Source organism: Micromys minutus (assembly GCF_963924665.1).
Source record: "Micromys minutus genome assembly, chromosome: X".
NCBI lineage: Eukaryota > Metazoa > Chordata > Mammalia > Rodentia > Muridae > Micromys > Micromys minutus.
In genome coordinates this window covers 109,376,845-109,395,944 of record NC_137970.1, presented here as the reverse complement: position 1 = coordinate 109,395,944, position 19,100 = coordinate 109,376,845, and the positions used below count along the sequence as shown (strand labels likewise).

At 40.5% G+C, this 19,100-nt stretch overlaps 1 protein-coding gene across 1 annotated transcript; it reads left to right on the top strand.

Moving 5' to 3' along the window:
* Positions 1-5,454: 5,454 nt before the first annotated feature.
* LOC308415683 (transformer-2 protein homolog beta-like) lies at positions 5,455-5,946 on the top strand (the record flags this gene model as incomplete). The annotated part of the gene is made up of 1 exon (XM_080910755.1): positions 5,455-5,946. The coding sequence occupies one exon, from the start codon at positions 5,455-5,457 to the stop codon at positions 5,944-5,946; it is 492 nt and encodes a 163-aa protein (XP_080766881.1).
* Between the last annotated feature and the right edge of the window lie 13,154 nt (positions 5,947-19,100).

The window sequence follows — 19,100 nt, the reverse complement described above, 5'->3', positions numbered from 1 at the left end:
ATTTTTCTTGTAATACACAGAAATAAAAATAATGATTATCAGTAAGAGGGAATCTATATCTTCTTAGAAAGGCTGTGCTTGAGGACCAGACACTTAGGCACATTACTACCAGTATCAGCCAAGAACCTAAGGTACATGGCCTGGTAAGGTTTTTCTCTGAGTAATCAAAGCTCAGAGAGTTCTTGCCAGTGCTTGTGGCAAAGGTTTTTTTCCAGCCTAGGAATCTGTCAGAGATTATTATGATCTGCCTGGGAAAGGTGAAGATCAACTTCAGAGGCATATTTAAACCTGAACCAGAGGTGAGCCTGACACATAGGTCCAGGGAGGGCACACTAGGAGTTTGCAGTGAATGGAGAGTTCTGCGCTCCCAGGTAAAGGGTCCTTTTGACCTAGAGAAAGATACAAGTTTGCCAGTAGTATTTAGGACCTGTGAGCAGAGGGCTGACCACCACAGCAAGTATTGGATTACCAAACACTCTATAAAAACAAGGATCAGACTTGAAGTCATACTTCACGATAATGATTGAGATTTTAGAGAAGCATATGAATAACTCTTAAACAACTGCAGGAGAACACAAGTAAAAAATAGAATCTATTAAATAGGAAACAAAAAAATAAATCATTCAAAGAACTATAGGAAAACACAACCAAACAGCAGAAGGAATTAAAAATGGAAGTAGAAAGTATAAATAAAACACAAAAATCGACCGCTCTGGAGATAGTTAACTCAAAATAAGAAATCAGGAGTTACAGATGGGAGCATCAACAACAGACCAAAAGAGATGGAAGAGAGAATCTTACTCTTCCTCTTCCCTCCTCTCTTCACATTCGACTTCATCTTTCTTTTTGCTCATTTATCCCCTCCATTCAGATCACACCTTTCCTCATTCTCCTTTAATTGTGCTTTTTTGAACTCCATAATCTTCCCTCTTTATCCTGCCCCCTCTCTACCTTCCCATTCGCTACTCACTCTGCCTCCCTTCTCTGTCGTCTTTAAGACACCCTCTTTCCTTTCTTGCCACCTTTGACCCTCTTTTATTGTTTCTTCCTGTTTCTCCAATCACCTATTTCCCTTTCTCCTCTTACTCCACATAACACTTTCTTCTTCTCCTTCCCACTTTTTTCACCTGTGCCTCCTCCTTATTTAGTCTATTCTTTCCTATTAAATTTTTCTTCTTTCAACCACATCTTCTCCTCTTTCTACTGTTACATCTCACTCCAATTAATTCTCAATGTTTCAACTCCCTGTCTCTTCCCTACTTTCTCCACTTCCTTCTTTTCATCACACTCCCCTTCCATCTGCCCTTCTTCCACACCATCTGACATTCCTTTCCCTCCTCTTCTTCACCCCTCACATTCCCTCTCATCCTCTTTCCTCTTTTCACCACATTCAAAATCCTGCCACTCAATTTTTCCTAATTTTTTAACTAGTTTTCTCTGTCCACTGTTCTAATTTCTCCTCTTCCCTCTTCCTTGCTTACTCTCCCTTTTTTCCTTCTCTTCCCCCCTTTGATTTCCACTTTTTTTAAAGCTTTCTTACTTCTTAAATTCCTGATTTCCTACATTTCTCTTCACTGATCTAGATGTCCTCCTCCTATTTCCTACTTTCTACAGTTTAATACTCCCCACATCTACTCCATATTCTTCACATTTAATCTGTATTCCTCCAATTTTTTTCTGCTTCTATTTTTGCTCCCTTTCTCCCTACTTCTCCCCTTCATTGATTTTTATGCAATCCTCTTAACTCCTGTTTTCTATTTGCCTGCTCTCTCCTTCTTTTGGTCTCATCTCCAGAAATTTCTTCTCTCATATCCCCTCTTTTCAAGTATTACTTTTGTTTATATTTCAAGTTTTTTCTTTTTTCCTTTATCTCCTCTGTCATTTACCATTACCTTTCATTTCTTCATTTTCCAAATGTCCTCTTCCTCCTCTTCCATTATCTCCTATTTTCAGTCCTCCCACCCCTTCACACCACATTCTCTGTACTTCCTTCCTTCCTTCCCTATCTTCCCTTTTTTCGGCTTCCTCCTCTTCCTTCCTACAACCTCAGACACCCTCCATCTGCTTTGCTTCTCCCTCATTTTTCTTATCCTGGTGTTTTCCCCTTCATCCTAGCTGATCCTTGATCACTTTCCTCATTCTTAATTCATCCTCAGTTTGCTCTCCTCTTTGTCTTCTTCCTTTCTTCATCCAGATCTCCTTTTGTTTCCTACCCTTTAACATGTTCTCAGTTTAATTCATTTTTCCTCTACCAACTTCCTTACTCCACTTTCCACATCCGACCAATTCCAATTCTCTTTTTTCTTTCAACCATTTCCTCTTCTGTCCTCTTCCTTATTCTTTCTTCTCCTTCTCTTCCCTCCTCACCCTTCCTCATATTCCCTTATTCTCCTTTCCATTGCAGCTTCCATTTTCTTTCTGTATTCATCTAATTTCAACTTCCCTCCACTCTACCCTTGTCTCACCTCCCTTGCAAACTCTGTAATGACTTATCGACCTTTTCCTCTTCTCTTCAGCTGTTTTCTCACCCCCATCATGCAGCCTGCATCATCTTATCTAATCTTCCCTATACACTACACTACTTTCCTGTTTTTTTCTTTACAACTCTCATTCCTCCTCTTCCTTTAAGACAACAGCCTTGTTTCTCCGATTGTTTGCATGTTTTCCTTTTTATTCCTTCCATCTGTGAAAGGTAGTGCTCAGAGTTCAGCTTCTACAGCAATTTTACAACTGGAACAGAAGTCAGCCAGACATATAGGATCAGAGAGTGCACCCTAGAAGTTCTCAGTGAGTACAGAGTTATTTGCTCACTGTTAAAGGCTCATTTTGACCGAGAGAATGAGCTAATAGTACTCAAGACTGGTGTTCTGAGGGCTGAGCTCCTGGAATAGCTTCAAAAGAGCTCTCACACCTGAGCTCACAAGACAGAACTGAGTCACTGCCACCAGAACTCACAGCTTACCCACAAAAAAGTCTAACACTCAGAAGCAATTTTCTTCCTGAGTCCATGGGTCCACAGTTCCATGGGGGAAACAGGCAGAAGACACTGTCAACAAGACCACATATAATCACAGATAAGAAGATGGCAAGAGGAAAGCAAATGAACTTAACCAATGAAAACCAAGACAACCTGGCATGAATAGGACCCAGAACTCCCACCACAGCAAGTAGTGGATTGCCAAACACTCCAGAAAAATGAGGGCCTGACTTGAAATCACATTTCACAATGATGATAGTGATGTTGGAGTTGCACATAAATAACTCCTTAAACAACTACAGGAGAACACACATAAACAAATAGAACCTCCTACAGAGGAAACACATAAAGCACTCAAAGAATAGCAGGAATACACAATCAAACAGCAGGAGGAATTAGAAATGAAAATAAAAACAATAAAGAAATTACAAAAAGAGGCAACACTTGATATATTTAAATCTAAGAAGAAATCAGGAGTCACAGAATCAAGCATCACCAACAGACTACAAAAAATGGAAGAGAGAATTTTATACTCTCTTTCCTCTTTCCTTCACTTTCCACTTCTCACCTCTTCTTTCTTTTTATTTTCTTCTTTTATCACCTCTATTTGGATCTCCCCTTTCATAATTCCACTTTTCTTTTCATTTTTCTCCTCCATACACTTCCCACGTTTTCCTGCCCTCCTCTCCTTCATGTCATTCTGTACTCATGCTACCTCCCTGCTCTGACATCTCTAAGAAACTTTCCTCCCTCACTTGTCACCTTTATCTACTGCCTATTTTTGTACAATGTTTCTTTGATCTCCTCTCACCCTTTCCTCTTCCTCCATCACACATTCCTCTGCTTCCTTTTTCCTATTCACCTCCATCTCTCCTTATTTAATTTATTCTTTCCTATTCACATTTTCCTTCTACCTTATCTACTGCATTCTCTCCTCTTACCTCACCCCACCAATTAAGTCTTTTCTTCTGTTCCAACTCTCTGTCTCTTCCCACCTTTCCCTACATCCTTTTTTCTATCTCTCTTTCCATGTATTTTTCTCCCAATCATTTGACATTCTTCTTCCCTTCCCTAATTCACACCTCACATTCTCTCGAATCCTTACTTTTTTTCTCACTACATTCAAATTTTCTTCAGTTTCCTATTAAATATTGGCTACCCAATTTCTCTTTCCTCTGTGCTCTTTTATCCTCTTCTCTCTGCCTCCCTTTCTCTACCATTTTTCTTCCTCCTCCTTCTATTTCCACCTCCTTCTTAAACCTAGTTACCTCTTAACTTCCCCATTTCCTACATTTCTCTTCACTCATCTTGATGTAGCCCTCCCATTCCCTACTTCCTATAGTTCCCTACTTCCCAGATCTTCTCCATCTTCTTCCCTTTTCTTTATTCCCGCTATAATTTTATTCTTCTGTCCTTCTCCCTTTCTTTACCTCCTTCCTCACTTTTCATCCTATCCTCTTTACACCTGTTTTTGCTTTCCCTGCTCTCTCCTCTCTTACATTTTATTTTCTGCTCTTTCTTCTCTCATGTCAAATCTTTTCAAGTTTTCCTTTTATTATCTTTTCAGTTTTTTACATCTTTTTCTTTTCACTTCACATCTTTTCTTTTTTCTACATTTCATCTTCATCTACTTTCTCTTCTTCTGTCCTTTATCCTTATTTATTATCTCTTCATTTGCCAAAGGTCCTCTTACCTCCTCTTCCACTTTCTCCCTTCGTCATTTCTCCCACCACTCCACATATCCTTCTTTGATCCTCCATTCTCCCCATTTTCCCTTTCTTTTGGCTTGCTCCTCCCTCTTCCTCCCTCATCAGACACTCTCCATCTGCTTTTTTTTCTCTTCTTTCTTCTTCCTGCCTGTTTTTTCCTTCTTCTAATCTACCCTTTCTGCATTCTCTCAGCTTGCTTACTCTCACCCCACTCATGAAGCCTTTACCTTCTTGTCTCATATGCCAGATGCACTACTCCATTTTTATCTGCTTCCTTTCTCAACCCTCCTTCCTCCTCTCCCTTTAAGACAACAGACTTAGACTGGTGCGGAGGTGGTGTGGAGCGTGTCGGCTTTGAACTACTCTCAAAGTGTGGCCTTGCTCGAGGCTGCAGCAGAGCCTCTGTAAGGAAGGCGGGAGCTTGACAGCTTCAGTAAGGGCCAGCAGTGGTGACAGCAACCCGGAGTCATAAGCGACAGCGGAAAGCAGAACTTCAGCGAGCAGGAATCCCGTTCTGCTTCCCAAAGTGGAAGTGCTCATGGATCGGGGAAATCTGCATGGCATACACCTGCAAGGTCTCGCTCCAAGGAAGATTCAAGGTGTTCTAGATCAAAGTCAAGATCCAGATCTGAATCTAGGTCTAGATCAAGAAGAAGTTCAAGAAGGCATTATACAAGGTCAAGATCATGATCTCTCTCTCATAGACGATCCCGGAGCAGGTCTTACAGCCGTGATTATCGCAGACGCCACAGCCACAACCATTCTCCCATGTCTGCTCGGAGGCATCATGTTGGGAACCGGGCAAATCCTGACCCAAACTGTTGTCTTGGAGTGTTTGGATTGAGCTTATACACCACAGAAAGAGATCTAAGAGATGTGTTCTCTAAATACGGCCCCATTGCTGATGTGTCTATTGTGTATGACCAGCAGTCTAGAAGGTCAATAGGATTTGCCTTTGTATATTTTGAAAATGTAGATGATACCAAGGAAGCTAATAAACGTGCCAATGGAATGGAGCTCGATGGATGTCAAATTAGGGTCGATTTCTCTATAACAAAAAGGTCCCATACCCCAACACCAGGAATTTATATGGGGAGACCCACTTACTGCAGTTCACGGCTCCGGGACTATTATGATAGAGGATATGATCGGGGTTATGATGACCGGGAGTATTATAGCAGATCATACAGAGGAGGTGGTGGAGGAGGAAAGAGATGGAGAGCAGCTCAAGACAGGGATCAGCTTTACAGAAGGTGGTAACCTTCTCCTTACTACAGTCGTGGAGGATACAGGTCTTGTTCTCGATCACGATCCTACTCCCCTTGTCGCTATTAAAGCCTGAAGTTGAAGGCGTTCTGAAACATGCCATAGAGCTGGGATATTGTTTGTCGGCAATATTTTCTATTGACTCCTGCCTAAAAAGTGAACAGTGCCTAGTGAAGTTAGGTGACTTTTATACCTTTTATGAAGACTACTTTTGGTGGAGTTGAAATGCTGTTTTCATTCTGCATTTGTGTATTTCGGTGCTTTGTTCAAAGTTAAGTGTTTTCAGAAAAGTATGTTTTGCATGTATTTTTTACAGAACAGTCCAAATTTTGACTGCTGAGAAGTTTCTACTGTACAAAACTTCATTTAAAAGTTTTTTCTACTGAATCCAGGGTATTCTGATGATCGTCGCCTGTGTGTAGAATGCTACAAGACGGCAAAAAGCAACAATAAACAAGTTTGGTTTTTACTTTTCTTTCTAAATATCAATGCTTAACAAGAACCATTTTTAAGTTATCAGTAAAATAAATAAATAAAAATAATTCTTTCAGGAAAAAAAGACAACAGACTTGCTTCTCTGTTTGCCTGTGTGTCCTCCATTTCACTCCTTCCATGGGTAAACTGCTAATTAATTTTGTACCCTACAATTACCTGATATCTTTCCTTTTATTTCCCCTTCCTTCCTCTGGACACTCACAGACTCTTTTCTCTTTCCCTCCATTTCCTCTTTCTTTTCTTCTTTCCTGCTCTTCCATTTTCATCATTATTACATCCTCTTTCCACTTTGTATTACTTACTTCTTCAATACTCTTCCTGCTTTGTTGTTCTTTCCTCTTCCCTGATCTTCCCCCACTCCTACTACTTCACTCTATTTGGTCTTTCTTTCCTTCACTCCACATTCTTCCTACCTCACTGCTTTTTATCTTCTTCCCTTCTCCTTCCCCCATTAACTTCCCCCTTTCACCTACTCTTACTCCATCAACTTCCCTCCATCTCCTCTTTTCCTTCTTCCTTTTCTTCTTACCTACATTTTCCTCCAATTATCTTCTCTCGTCTTCTGTACATCTTTTTTAAGTTTTCATTTCTTTCCTCCTATCTATTCTCTTCCCCATCCTGTTCTCTTTTCTTGTTCCATTTTTCTTTTCTTTTTTCTTTTGTCTTCTTCTTACTTCTCCCCATTCTTTCTTTTCATTCCACCCTTCGTTTTTCTATTCTCTCTTACTCCTCTTCCCCTGCAATGCTCACACTTCTTTCTCCTTTCTTTATTTTCCTCTGTCCTCCAATTTCTTCCTAATTTCTGTCTTTTCTTCACTCCTTTGCCTCCCTTCTATTTTCTCCCCTTCCTGTTTCCTCTTCTTTCCTCCCCTCTCCTTTTCTCCCTTTCCTTTTATTTGCCTCTTTCTTACTTTTCTCTTCTTCATTTTCCTATTTTTCTCTCTACTTTCCAGTTCTTTTCTCCTTTGTAGATTGTTTTGAAACTGTTCCTATTTTAATGTTAATTCTGTTTCCCCAAGAAGAGCAATTTAGTCACATGCTCATGAGGTGACTTCAGTTGTACCTTTCCATTTTTATTTGATAAATAAAGGAGAGATCCAGTGATTTAGCAGGAAAAAGTGAAATTTGCATTGTCCTAAATCTATTCCTATATTAATGTCAATTACACTTCCCCAAAAAGGGTTATCTATTTATGTGCTCAAGAGATCTCTGCATTTATACCTTCCCATTTTTATTTGTTAAATAAAAGAAATAGCCAGTTATTGGGCAGGGGGAAAGGAGGTGGATGGAGGGTTCAGGAGAAGCGTTTGGAGGAGGTTTTAATGAAGGAGAGGAAGTTGGAGATGAAACACATGGCATCAATAATGACAGTTTTATGGAGTCTCTTAGACAACAGTAGGCACCCAACCTATGGATAAGAACCCAACTTCCCTGAGTCTAAACTCCCTGTGAGGTAGGTTTTCTACAAACAAGTGAACAGGTTTGGACATCTACACCTTGGAGAGCCTTGCTGTGTTTATATCCCCATTTTCCCTCCAACCGCACATCTACACAGGGAACAAACAGACACACTGGGTTCCAAGCCTACAGGTTGCATGAGATCAATCGCACAAGAAAGGGCTCTAAATCAAACATTCCTTGCCTTAGAAAAGAAATTGCCAGTTGCCCTCCAGACGATAAACATCCACAGGGTTATGAAGAATTAAAATGGCAACCCATGGATGTGGAAGAACTGAGGAAATTTAAGGAAAGCATTACAAAGTTTGGAATGCACTCCCCATTTGGAAAACAACTCCTCATTTCTTGGGCTAGTAAAATAGTATAATTCCCCAAGACTGGAGAGATATGGAAAGTGCAATACTAGAGCCTGCTGCAAATTTACAGAGGATCTCATGGTGGAGAGAAGAGGTAAGGGAGATAGCAGGACAAAATAGAGCCAGGAGTGGAGAAATTTTTGTAAATCAGCTGCTTGTGGAAGGTCACTTTGCTGAGGTAGAAGTGCAGGCTGTATATGAAGAAGAAACTCTGGCATTATGTCGATGGTTAGCTTTAAAATCCTGCGACAAGATTGCAGAATCAGGGAAAAAAACTTGAACCATTCCTTCAAGTCATACAAGTTCCTAAAGAAACTTTCCCTGACTTTTGAAAATGGCTAACCTCAGCTGTGGAATGCAGTGTATCAGACTCAGCAGCAGGAAAGGCAACAATAGGATCCTTAGCATTTGGAAATGCAAATAATGAATGCAAAGATATAATCGGACTGCTGATTGCAAGGTTTGCATCAATGGAAGAATGTATTAGATATACTGCTGATGATGGATCCTGCTCACCTGATATACTAAGAGTAGTTGCCACTAGACAGCTAGAGATGACCCAATATTTCAAATGTTTTAATTGTGGTGAACAAGGTTATCTCATGTATGACTGCAAGAAAAATAAAAATAATACAGAAAAGGGGCCTATGCCTCCTGGAATATGTCAAAGATGTGGCAAAAACCAACACGTGATGAGGGAATGGAGAGCAAAAAAAGACAAATGGGGCAACACCCTGCCAAAAACTTCCAGGGGAGCTCTCACTGGCAACAATGACAGGCAAGGAGAGTTCTCTCTCTCAGAACAATTAAATGTCACTGATTAGAAAACAGATGTTCTGAGAGAAAACAAGGCTGAGGTGACTTCTGTAAACAATTTCAAAAGCCTTGAAGTGAGCCAAAAACATATATTTGGCAAACATCTATAGAAGATCAAAGAACCAAACTAAAATTACTAGTAAACACTATTGAAAATGAAGGAATTGTTGACACTGAAAGAGATGTCACCATCATCTCTCCAAAATCTTGGCCTGCTAGTTGGCTACTTCAAAAGGTAGATATACAATTTCAAGGTATTGGCATTTTAACCTAAATAAAGCAAAACACCAAGTGGCTTAAATATATAGGACCAGAAGGTCAAATAGGAAAACTGATGACATATATTGTTCATATAGCCATTAACCTATGGGGAAGAGATTTATTACAGCAGTGGAAAACCCATATTAATATTCCCTCTGTTTCACTGTCTGGCCAGGAAAACTGTCAATCTGCTAATAAAGATTTCGAAATAGTCAGAAAATATTATCAAAGACAGATACAGACTGTTCAAGAAATTGCAGGATGCACATCTAGATCATATTGATCCAAAAATGGCCTACATCTTAGTCATTTTGCCTTCACCTAATTCTCCTACAGGAATTCTTATGCAGAGAGAAGATTATATGTTAGAATTGATTTTTTGGCACATAAACAGAGTGAGAAACTAAATACTGACAGTGAGGTCTCTGAATTGTTAAAGAAGGGTAAAATGAGACTTCGACAATTAATCTGAATGTATCCAGCTAAAATTGGGGTACCTTTTACTAATGCAGAAATTGCTTTCTTAAGGGCACAAGAAGAATACTGGCAAAGAGCATGCAGTAATTTCTTAGAAAAGATTAACAACAGATACCCTAAAAGCAAGCGACTTCAGTTCATAAAAAGAAATAATTGGATTCTCCTAAGTATAATTAAGGGAACTCTAATATCTGGAGTCCCTACATTTTATACTGATGCCAGTAAGTCAGGAAAGGCAGGATATAAATCAGAAGATGTCAGTAAGTTGGCTAAGAGTCCTTATAAGTCACTTCAAAACTCTGAATTATACATAATACTCATGGTGCTGTCAGATTTTCCTGTTTCTCTTAATACAGTAACTGACTCACAATATGCAGAAAGGGTTGTTTTACACATGGATACTGCTGAATTTATTCAGAATAATCCTGAATTTAATTCACTATTTATTCAGCTACAACAAATGATCAGAAATAGGAGTTATCCAATATGTATAACACACATAAGATCTCATACAAGTCTGCCAGAGCCTCTGGTGCAAGGTAATAATGAAATTGACTTGCTATGGATAGGATGTGTAATAAAGGCTTCTGAATTCCATAAAAACAGCATGCTAACAGCAAAACTTTAAAGAAAGAATTCTGTATAATTCTTGGCAACAAGCTACAGAAATTGTGAGGCAAGATCCTAGTTTCTCATTATATAGTCAAACTCCATTGCCAACAGGAACTAACCCCAAGGGTACCCAAAGAAATGAAATTTGGCAGATGGATGTCTTCCACTTTACAGAGTTTGGTAAATTGAAATATGTGCACCACACTATAGACACATATTCAGGGAAGGGGGTGGAGGAGAAATGATAGATACAGTAATATTATGGAAGTTAGAGAAATAGAAATATGATAGGTTAGTAAATTTACTCTTAAACAAAATATTACATAGCTATATCTTATTAGTAGAAATAATTGTAATTGATATGAGGTTGAAGTTATACTATTTTTATTTTAATGGAATTCATTTAATACAAATCTAATATTTTCACTAGTATAATTTCTTATTGAACTAAAATCGATATCAATACTGTTACTTTCATATAGGCATAATGTCTATTCAGTACATTGGGAAATATAAGGCTTAGACCTAGTCCTGTAACTGCTATTTACACTGATTCAAGTTAATCAAACAAAAGAAAGTATTGGAATATTCCAATTAGAAATAGCCAAATGTAGTCAAGACTTTACAAAATCATTACTATATGCTTTGTGTAGATATATCATCTTCAAAGGCATTGGAATTTCACAGAAAATGATATTTACAGACATGTTTTATTAAGAATCATTTTACTAGAGAACTGTCTCCTGACAGTACCCCTTCTTACATTCGAAGACGAAATTGAACATCGATGGATTCGCTCTAGTTGGGTCATGATAGCCACTAGACAAGAATTGCCTCATTCATCTACAGACAGTACTGTCCAGAAAGGGACACTTTTGCAGAATAGTCGACTGATAATCTTTGACAACTCAAAATTATCAGCCCTTCAAATTTCTACATTACAAAGGTCTGTCAGATATGATCCAGGACCAGAAGGCTGAAGACTGTTACTCCAATATTTGAAAGATGAGGGATAGTCTAAGTGGACAGCGGTCTCTATAAATTGACTAGTTTTGGAAGCTGTGTTGTGTGCTTCTCAATATCATGTATTATTAGTCATTATGAGATTTCTGACATTGTACAAGAATGGGCGCCTCATAGCCCGACCAGCTTTTTGACATTAAAAAGGTTAATATAGATCATTCAAAAGGTGACTTTCAGATGATATACAATCTAAAACTGAGATATAAATTAGACCTAGAAATATATCTTTCCATATTGAAAAGGGGCTTTATTTAACAGACAAAATTGATAGGCAAGATGTTAATGCTGTCTTATACTTTATAAATTGTAAAATGGTAATAGTTATATTCATCTTATAGCTGAAAAACTTTAACTGGACAAAAAGGAGGAAATGTAGATTGTCCTGAAGCTATTCCTATCTTAATGTTTATTCCACTTCCCCAAGAATGGCTATCTAGCCATGAGGAGACTGCATTTATACCTTCCCATTTTCATTTGTTAAATGAAGGAAAGAACCATTTATTGGGTAGGGGGGAAGGGAGGTGCAAAGAGGAGACTGGAGAAGGAGTCAGAGGAGGTTTTAGTGAAAAACAGGAAGATGGAGATGGAACACGTGACATTGAAAAATGGCAAGTATTAAGGGATCTCTTAGCTGGGGAATAGAGAGAGTAGTGGGATTCTGCCCAATCTAGGTGGTTTGATTGTATTTCTAATTACTGTCTGGTGTTTTCATTTAATGGCTAGCTAGGGTTGAAAATCATTGCAACACCCCACCTTTCTCTTTTTTCTTTCCTTCTTTTCACTTCTCCCTTTCTTTCTCTTTTCATCCTTGCCCCCTTTTACTTCTTTCTTCTATTTAATATTTTTCCTTTACCTGTTCCTTTCTCACATCATCTTCACCTCCCTCTTCCTTTGTTGTCTCTTTCCTTGTCTTTTATATTCTCATCTCTCCTTGCTATTCCTTTTTCTTCCTCCTTCTAATTTCTCTCTTCATCATCTTCATCACTCTTTTCCTACTCCTTACAGTTGATTGTTTCTCCTCCATCTTATTCCCTCACAGTTACCTTCTTTTGCCTTCATCCCCTCGCTTTTACCCTCCTTTATTTTCTTCCCTTTTCTACTCCCTTCACTTTTCCCTCCTCTACTTCTCCCCTCTTCTGTTCCCTTTGATAACCCTGTCTATTCCATAATCTTTCTCCATTCCATCCTCCTTCTCCCATAACTTCTCTTTTCCATCCTTTTTCCTACTCTTCTCTCTTCCATCCTTCTGCCTTTTCTCTTCAAATTTCTCATAACCTCGACGTCCTCTTCCCACCCCATTCACTATTTCCTATTATTTGTGCTTTACCCTTGTCCTGCTTTCATCTTCTTCTTCCTCTTCACATTACCACCTTTACCGTACATTCCTTCCTCTTCCCTTTTCTTTCCCTTCCCTCCTCCTCCGTCTTCCCCACATTCTCTTGCCCCTCACATTTTTTCTCATTCTTGTTCCATAGTGTCCTCTCTTTCCTCCTAACTCTAATTTTCTCTTACCTACTATTCTCATCTCTCAATCCCTTTATTTTCTGTTCCCTTCCTTCACCCTTTCCTCCTTTTTCTTTGTATCTCTTCTTCCTTTTACCACTATTTCCTTTTTTCCTCCCAATACACTCTTCCAACTTCTTTCTATTTTTCCTCCTTCCACTTTGTTTTTTTCCATTTCTCTATCACATTCTCTCCTATCTCTGCTTCTAATTTCTGTCCTCTTCCCTTCCCCCATCTTCCCACTTCTCTCCTATTGCCACACCCTCTTCTTCCCTACAAACATCTCCTTTTTACAACATTTTCCCTCTTCCCTATTTTTCATACTTCCCTTCTTACCTCTTCATTCATTCTCTCCTCTTTTGTGGCCCTTGCTTATTTTCTTCTGTCCTCTTTGATTCTTGTTTCTCTCCACTTCTTTCCTGGGCCATCGCTTATATTTTCTTTCCCTCCTTCCAACACTTTTCTCCATTCACCTGCTCCATTTTCCTTCCTTTCTTTTATAACATTCCTCTTTTTCCATCTTCACTTTATCATACTCTGTCATTTTCCACCCTACCTCTTCTCCTCTCCCCTTCTTGCTCCTCTTCTTTTCCCTCCTCTTTCCTGTTGCCCCATCTTCCATACTTTCACCTCATCCCTCCTCCCTCTTCTTACCTCCTCTCTACAGAATCCAGTTTGTTTATTTTAGACTTCTAACCTTTTTATACAATGTATGAACTCCCCTCTTATTTGTTCCAATTCTCTTGATCCTCCTCTGTGCTTTATGGTTTCCTCCTATGATGCCAAGCATGCAGCCTTCCACTACAGGACTCTTCTCCCTTAGTCTCCTACTCTCGGAATAGTTTCCTGATCTTTCCTGGTGCTGAACCTCCCTGACCTTCTAAGCCCCTCTAGCTTTCTCATGTCTTTATGACTCTGCTGCTTTACATCCAAGTCTTTTTACTTCTGGTGTGTATCCTGCCCCCCATCAGGAGTATTGTGACCAGAGCAGTCTCTGAATTTGCCCTGTTCTTCCACACTGTGCCAAAGTCCTGAGCTTCTACATAGATTACTAAAGCCCCAGACACTTGCTCTCTACACCTGACATATAAAATTGACCTGGTCATTCTGGCACACTCTCAACTTATTAAACCCTCCCAAATTCCTGAATTCCTCTGTCCCTGACATACCCTGAACTTCCCTATTCAACATAACACTATCTACCTCATCCCAGGTCTTATCTCCTCTGTGATAATTTCCTATTTTCTCACAAGTGACCTGCTCTTGTGTCTCCTGATATCTCCTTTGGTCTTGTCTCACTAGTATCTTGTCACCCCAACACAATATCTTGACCTCCATTTTCTGTCTGTCCACATCCTTCTAAATCTGCCAAGCCTCCAGAACCTCTCACACTTCCAGCTTCTTCCCTGCTCCTCTCTCCTCTCCCTGATCATCCTGCTCTCTTCCCCTACCATTATTCTTCAGCCTGCTCCCCTCTATCCCCTTCTCTGTGCTCCTTCCCTCCTCTTGTTCACATGTCCTCTCTTGTACAATTCTCCACTGAACCACCTGGATGTTCATCACCCCTGACTCTCTTCAGTATGCTGTGTTTCTGGACAACAACCTGTAGGTTCCACACTCACCCACAGAATCCATTTTGTTTTGTCACCAGAAATTAGTCTATGTCCAGAGTCTCTTGAACTCTTCCGAAGACATATGCCTTTTTGTTAGCCTTTGGTCTTCTATTCATGCTCTTTCACTTCACCATGTACCTTTTTTCTCCTCTACCACCCTCTGTAAATATTATTCCATACTTCCCCCCTTTATGCTGACTCTCTAACCCCCTCCTCATTATCTTACTTCCCTGAGTCCTCATTCTAAGACATTCTGTCCTCTAGTCGACCCTCTGAGTCCTTTGAAGGTGTTCAGTCAGTCCACATTCTCCCTAAACATCTTTTTCTACACACTAGCCCCCTGTCCCCTGCCAAGCTCCTAGTGCCCCTTGAATTATCTCTCATTTCCTAATGTCCCCCAGCTATCACATAGCCTGCTGCTTCTCCCCAGACATTCCACCCCCACTGTGAGTATCTTCAAACTCAGATTCATACCCTCCACTGTCCCATTTCTCCTCAGACTTTTCTTACTTCCATTTGTCCCCTATATCCTTGTACTTTGTCCCTGCACTTTGGTTAGCTTCTCCCTCTTGCCCTGCTACTCTGGTTCCTAGGTACCCTCCAGGCTTCCAGTCCTTCTCCCCCTTGAACTCCTTTCTTTTTCTACCATCAGCTCTGTGCCCTCCACTGAGAAGCCTGCTGTCCTCCTCACTAACCTTACCCTCTTAACCTGCCCTTGCCTCCTTTCTTTCCTCCTTCAGGCCTTTCTGTTTTCCTTCAGGTATTTTTCCTCATTTCCATATTTTGGTCTTTTTGGCACAATCCTCTCAATCCCACCTTCTGTTTCTTCTTCTATTTCCATAAGTTTCTTCCACTACTCCTCTTTCCTAGACTCTCCTTTTGTCTGCTACCATCCCATATGCCTTAGACTCTGTCCTCATCTCAAGCTTAGTCGCCAGTTTGTTGATATTCACATCTTAAAGATAACCCACTTAGCTTCCTTTCATTTGTGAGCCTCCTTCCAAACACTTCTTTTTCTCCTCACCATCCTATCTTCTGTCAACCTTTTTACCCTTAGCATGGGCCTGTCTCCCTAGACACTTACCCTGCTCTGTCACCTCTGTTTATTTAACCTTTTCAGTAAATTCTGCTAGACATTCCAAGATCTGTACTAAAGTGTTTTTTAAGAACCATAAACTTCAGGCTCATCTGACCAAGGGGTCTTAGGAGCTGATTTTCTATTGGACTGTCCTGTTTAGGATGGCCCTATGCATTGACAGATTGCAGTATAGTTTGGCAGTCTTCTAACTTACTCTTGAACTATCTGCCTATGCTAACATGGATCTTTTCTTGGCCTGCTGGCCTATTTCCCTTATCTAGATTATTCGTTTCCAGCTTTGGTCCTCAACACCCTATTTCTTCTGGCCAGAGTCTCCAGCTTTTAGACCTAGGCCCTGATCCATTCTACCCATTGTTTTAGCTTTTCCAGAAACTCTGCATTACTCCTGAGCCTCCCTATAAGCACTCCTAACCTCTACACCTTTGACTACTGCCCCAAACCCACAGCCAGCACCTAGCTTTCTCTCAGCCTTCAGGCATCCTTTAATGTTCATTTCCATCCTTCTGTTTACTTCAAGAATACTAGAATTTTGTAATCTTCCATCCTTACACCCCTCAACCTTATTTCCCCTTCAAGGGCCTAGCTCCCAATTTGCTACTGTTTTTTGAGCATCTGTTCTTTCTCTTCAGATTCCTAACTCACAAGTGCACATCTGAGCTCTGTCAGTGTTCAACCCCTCTCTAAAGACTTATGTTGTTGTCCTGCCCTCCCTGAAGCCTGCTCTTCTCCCTCCCCTTTCCCATCTCTGGATGTGAACTATCCTATCCTTCCCTGTTGCCTCCCATCTTGCTCCCCAGATTTATATTTTACACTCACAGATTTCTTACCTCCTTGATCCAAGTATCTTCCCTTAATCTTCCCTCTTCCTTTATTTTCTTTTTGCCTTCCTCCTGAGTCGGACACCACATATTTACTATGGGTAAATATGATGAGTGCACAATGTGACTCTTCTCTCTCTGCTATGGTTCTCTGGATCTTTGAGCTGTCACAACCAAAGGTTCAGAAATAGGTTCCACTCCTCAATATCTCCAGCTGTTCTTGATCATATGGTAGCCAGTGGCATCCTGCTTATCAATTAATGGGTCTTCCTTAAATTAAAATGTAGTTAAGATTACTGAAAATTACTCAGATCCGAAATAAGTTTATCAATGACCTGAGGTCCATCTGAGGTACTCACAATCTACCTGTGGCTACTAGTTCCATCATCTGAACAAATATGAATTCTGTTTGCCAGAGACACAGATGTCTGATGACTTTGTTATTTCTATTGATGGTGTCTGCCCCACACATGCATATGATCAATCAACTATCAGATTATAATATACTAGCTCTTGTCCCTTTATATTCCTTCTACATTCCAGTTGACTCAAAGGTGTCAAGCTTGTTCTGTACAGGAACACTGATTATTTTTAGTTTCAAGGGTCATGGTTGAAGTCTGCTGTCCTGCTTCTGATGTAAAGCAACTTTCCCCAAGTGCACTCTTTCCTCCTCAGCCCAGTCCATCTCAAACACGCTGTATCTAGTGCTCCTTGTGCTTCACAGATCAGGGTGTCAGAATTATTGAAATGCATGTCTACACTTAGCTAACCTGTAAAATTATCATGCATTACTGAGACAAAGACATCCAACAGAGTTGTCCTACAATCCATGGGACAGTGCACTCATGTTTTGATTGGTGTGTAGAGAAAAAGATATGCTGTCTGAGAATTTCATTTACTGACAATAAATCAGGCATTGGCACTGATTGTTGGAGAGGTGGCATGGGGTCAGGAACAGCATTGAATCTTTGACCTCTGTGCTGACTCCTGTAGAAGAGAATGTTGCAAAGGACTTTGGGGAAGGCTGGGGGCTGTGGAACAACAGAGAGACAGAATGGTTCTGAAAGTGTTAAAGTATCAAGTTAGCTTCCACTAACCCTGCTTGGAGGACAAGTATGCTTTAAGGCTAAGAACAAAATAACTTGTTTAAAGAAATGGCCCAAACCTAGACCAGCTATACTTGGTAAGGTCTGGGATGGCCTTGTAGTCCTGAGAGAAACAAAGTATGAAGGTCAGTGTGCCCCAAAACAGTGTGATCTAGAGTTAAATTATATACAAAAGCAGAGAGTGCCAATTTGAATAAACCAATGAAATTATTATGTGCTTGTTGCTAACTGCTTATGTAATTTTCCCTATAAATAAGTCCTCCTCATTGAGTTCAGGGTCATTACCTCTGTCTCCCTCGTGAGATACATATCAGCCCGGAGCTCCATCATTAAACTACCTCGTGCTTTTGCAACAGAAAGGTCTCTTGTGTTTTATTGGATAACCCTTTGCCCTGAGACTCGACTGGGGGGTCCCAGGAAGGGGGGTCCTACAACCAACCCCAACACCCTTTGCCTTGTCTCCTGGTCTCCCGTGATATCTCTTTAGGTCTTTAATCAGGGTGAAAAGTCTTTGTCTCATCTCTGGGTTGAATGTCTCAGTCTCTGTGTCTGGGACAGAATATGTAGGAACTGCTCCAACAAAAGCAGCACCAGGATCTCCTGCACAAACCCTGTCTGTGGCTTCAGCCACTGGGGGAAATGTTTCCAGAGGTTGCACTAGGCTTCCTGAGGCCCATCTGCTTTTTCATACTGGAACTTTCTGAAGTGTTAGTGGGAGACTTTACAGGCCATGCCATCCCCTGGAGGCTGAGGGTTCTGGTGGCACAGAGGGGGCCCTGTGGGGCAGAGTTGCTGGGTGCAGCCATTGTGCCTCCTGGGTGGCCACTTACAGTTTATCTTGGGCCAGGAGTCCCAGGGCTCAGTTGTGTTGAATCCTCATCAGTGATGCCACCTGCAACAAAGCATTGAGTGGGGGATTCTAAGAGTCCTGCCTGAGCATGACAAACATTGTTTACATGTTTTGCCCTTTGACCACTCTTCTTCTCCTTTACTAAATTGGTTACATTCCTAAAGCTAGTCCCCAGTGCCCATGTTCTTATTTGGCCTCTGACCCATTCCTGAGACAAAACATCAAGAATCAAAATTCCAAATTCATTATGTAGCTAGTATGTGTAGTCGGAATTTAGCAACTCACCCTAGAAAGACTTCCTTTTTTGCCCTTAAAATCCTACTGCTGCACAAACCACCTCTCTTGCTCTCACTTCTCTTGCCTCCCTTACTTTTCTTGCATGTGCATGCTGCTGCATGCTTTTGCCCTTTGCAACATCATGGACAGTGCTTGTACTTCCAGGGTGATAAATCTCATTTGAGCAGAGAGTTTGTTGTCTGGGCATGTCCTGTACCAATTTTGAGGGCCAATCCTCTCTTTCAGTGGTGATTGGAGGCCTTATGGGTCTGTAGAGTTCACTCAGTGGTTATGAGCACTTCTTGTTCATCCAGAAGACCTGCATTAGATTACGACACCCATAAAGTGGCTCACAACCAAGTGTAATTCCAGTTTCAGAGGTTAA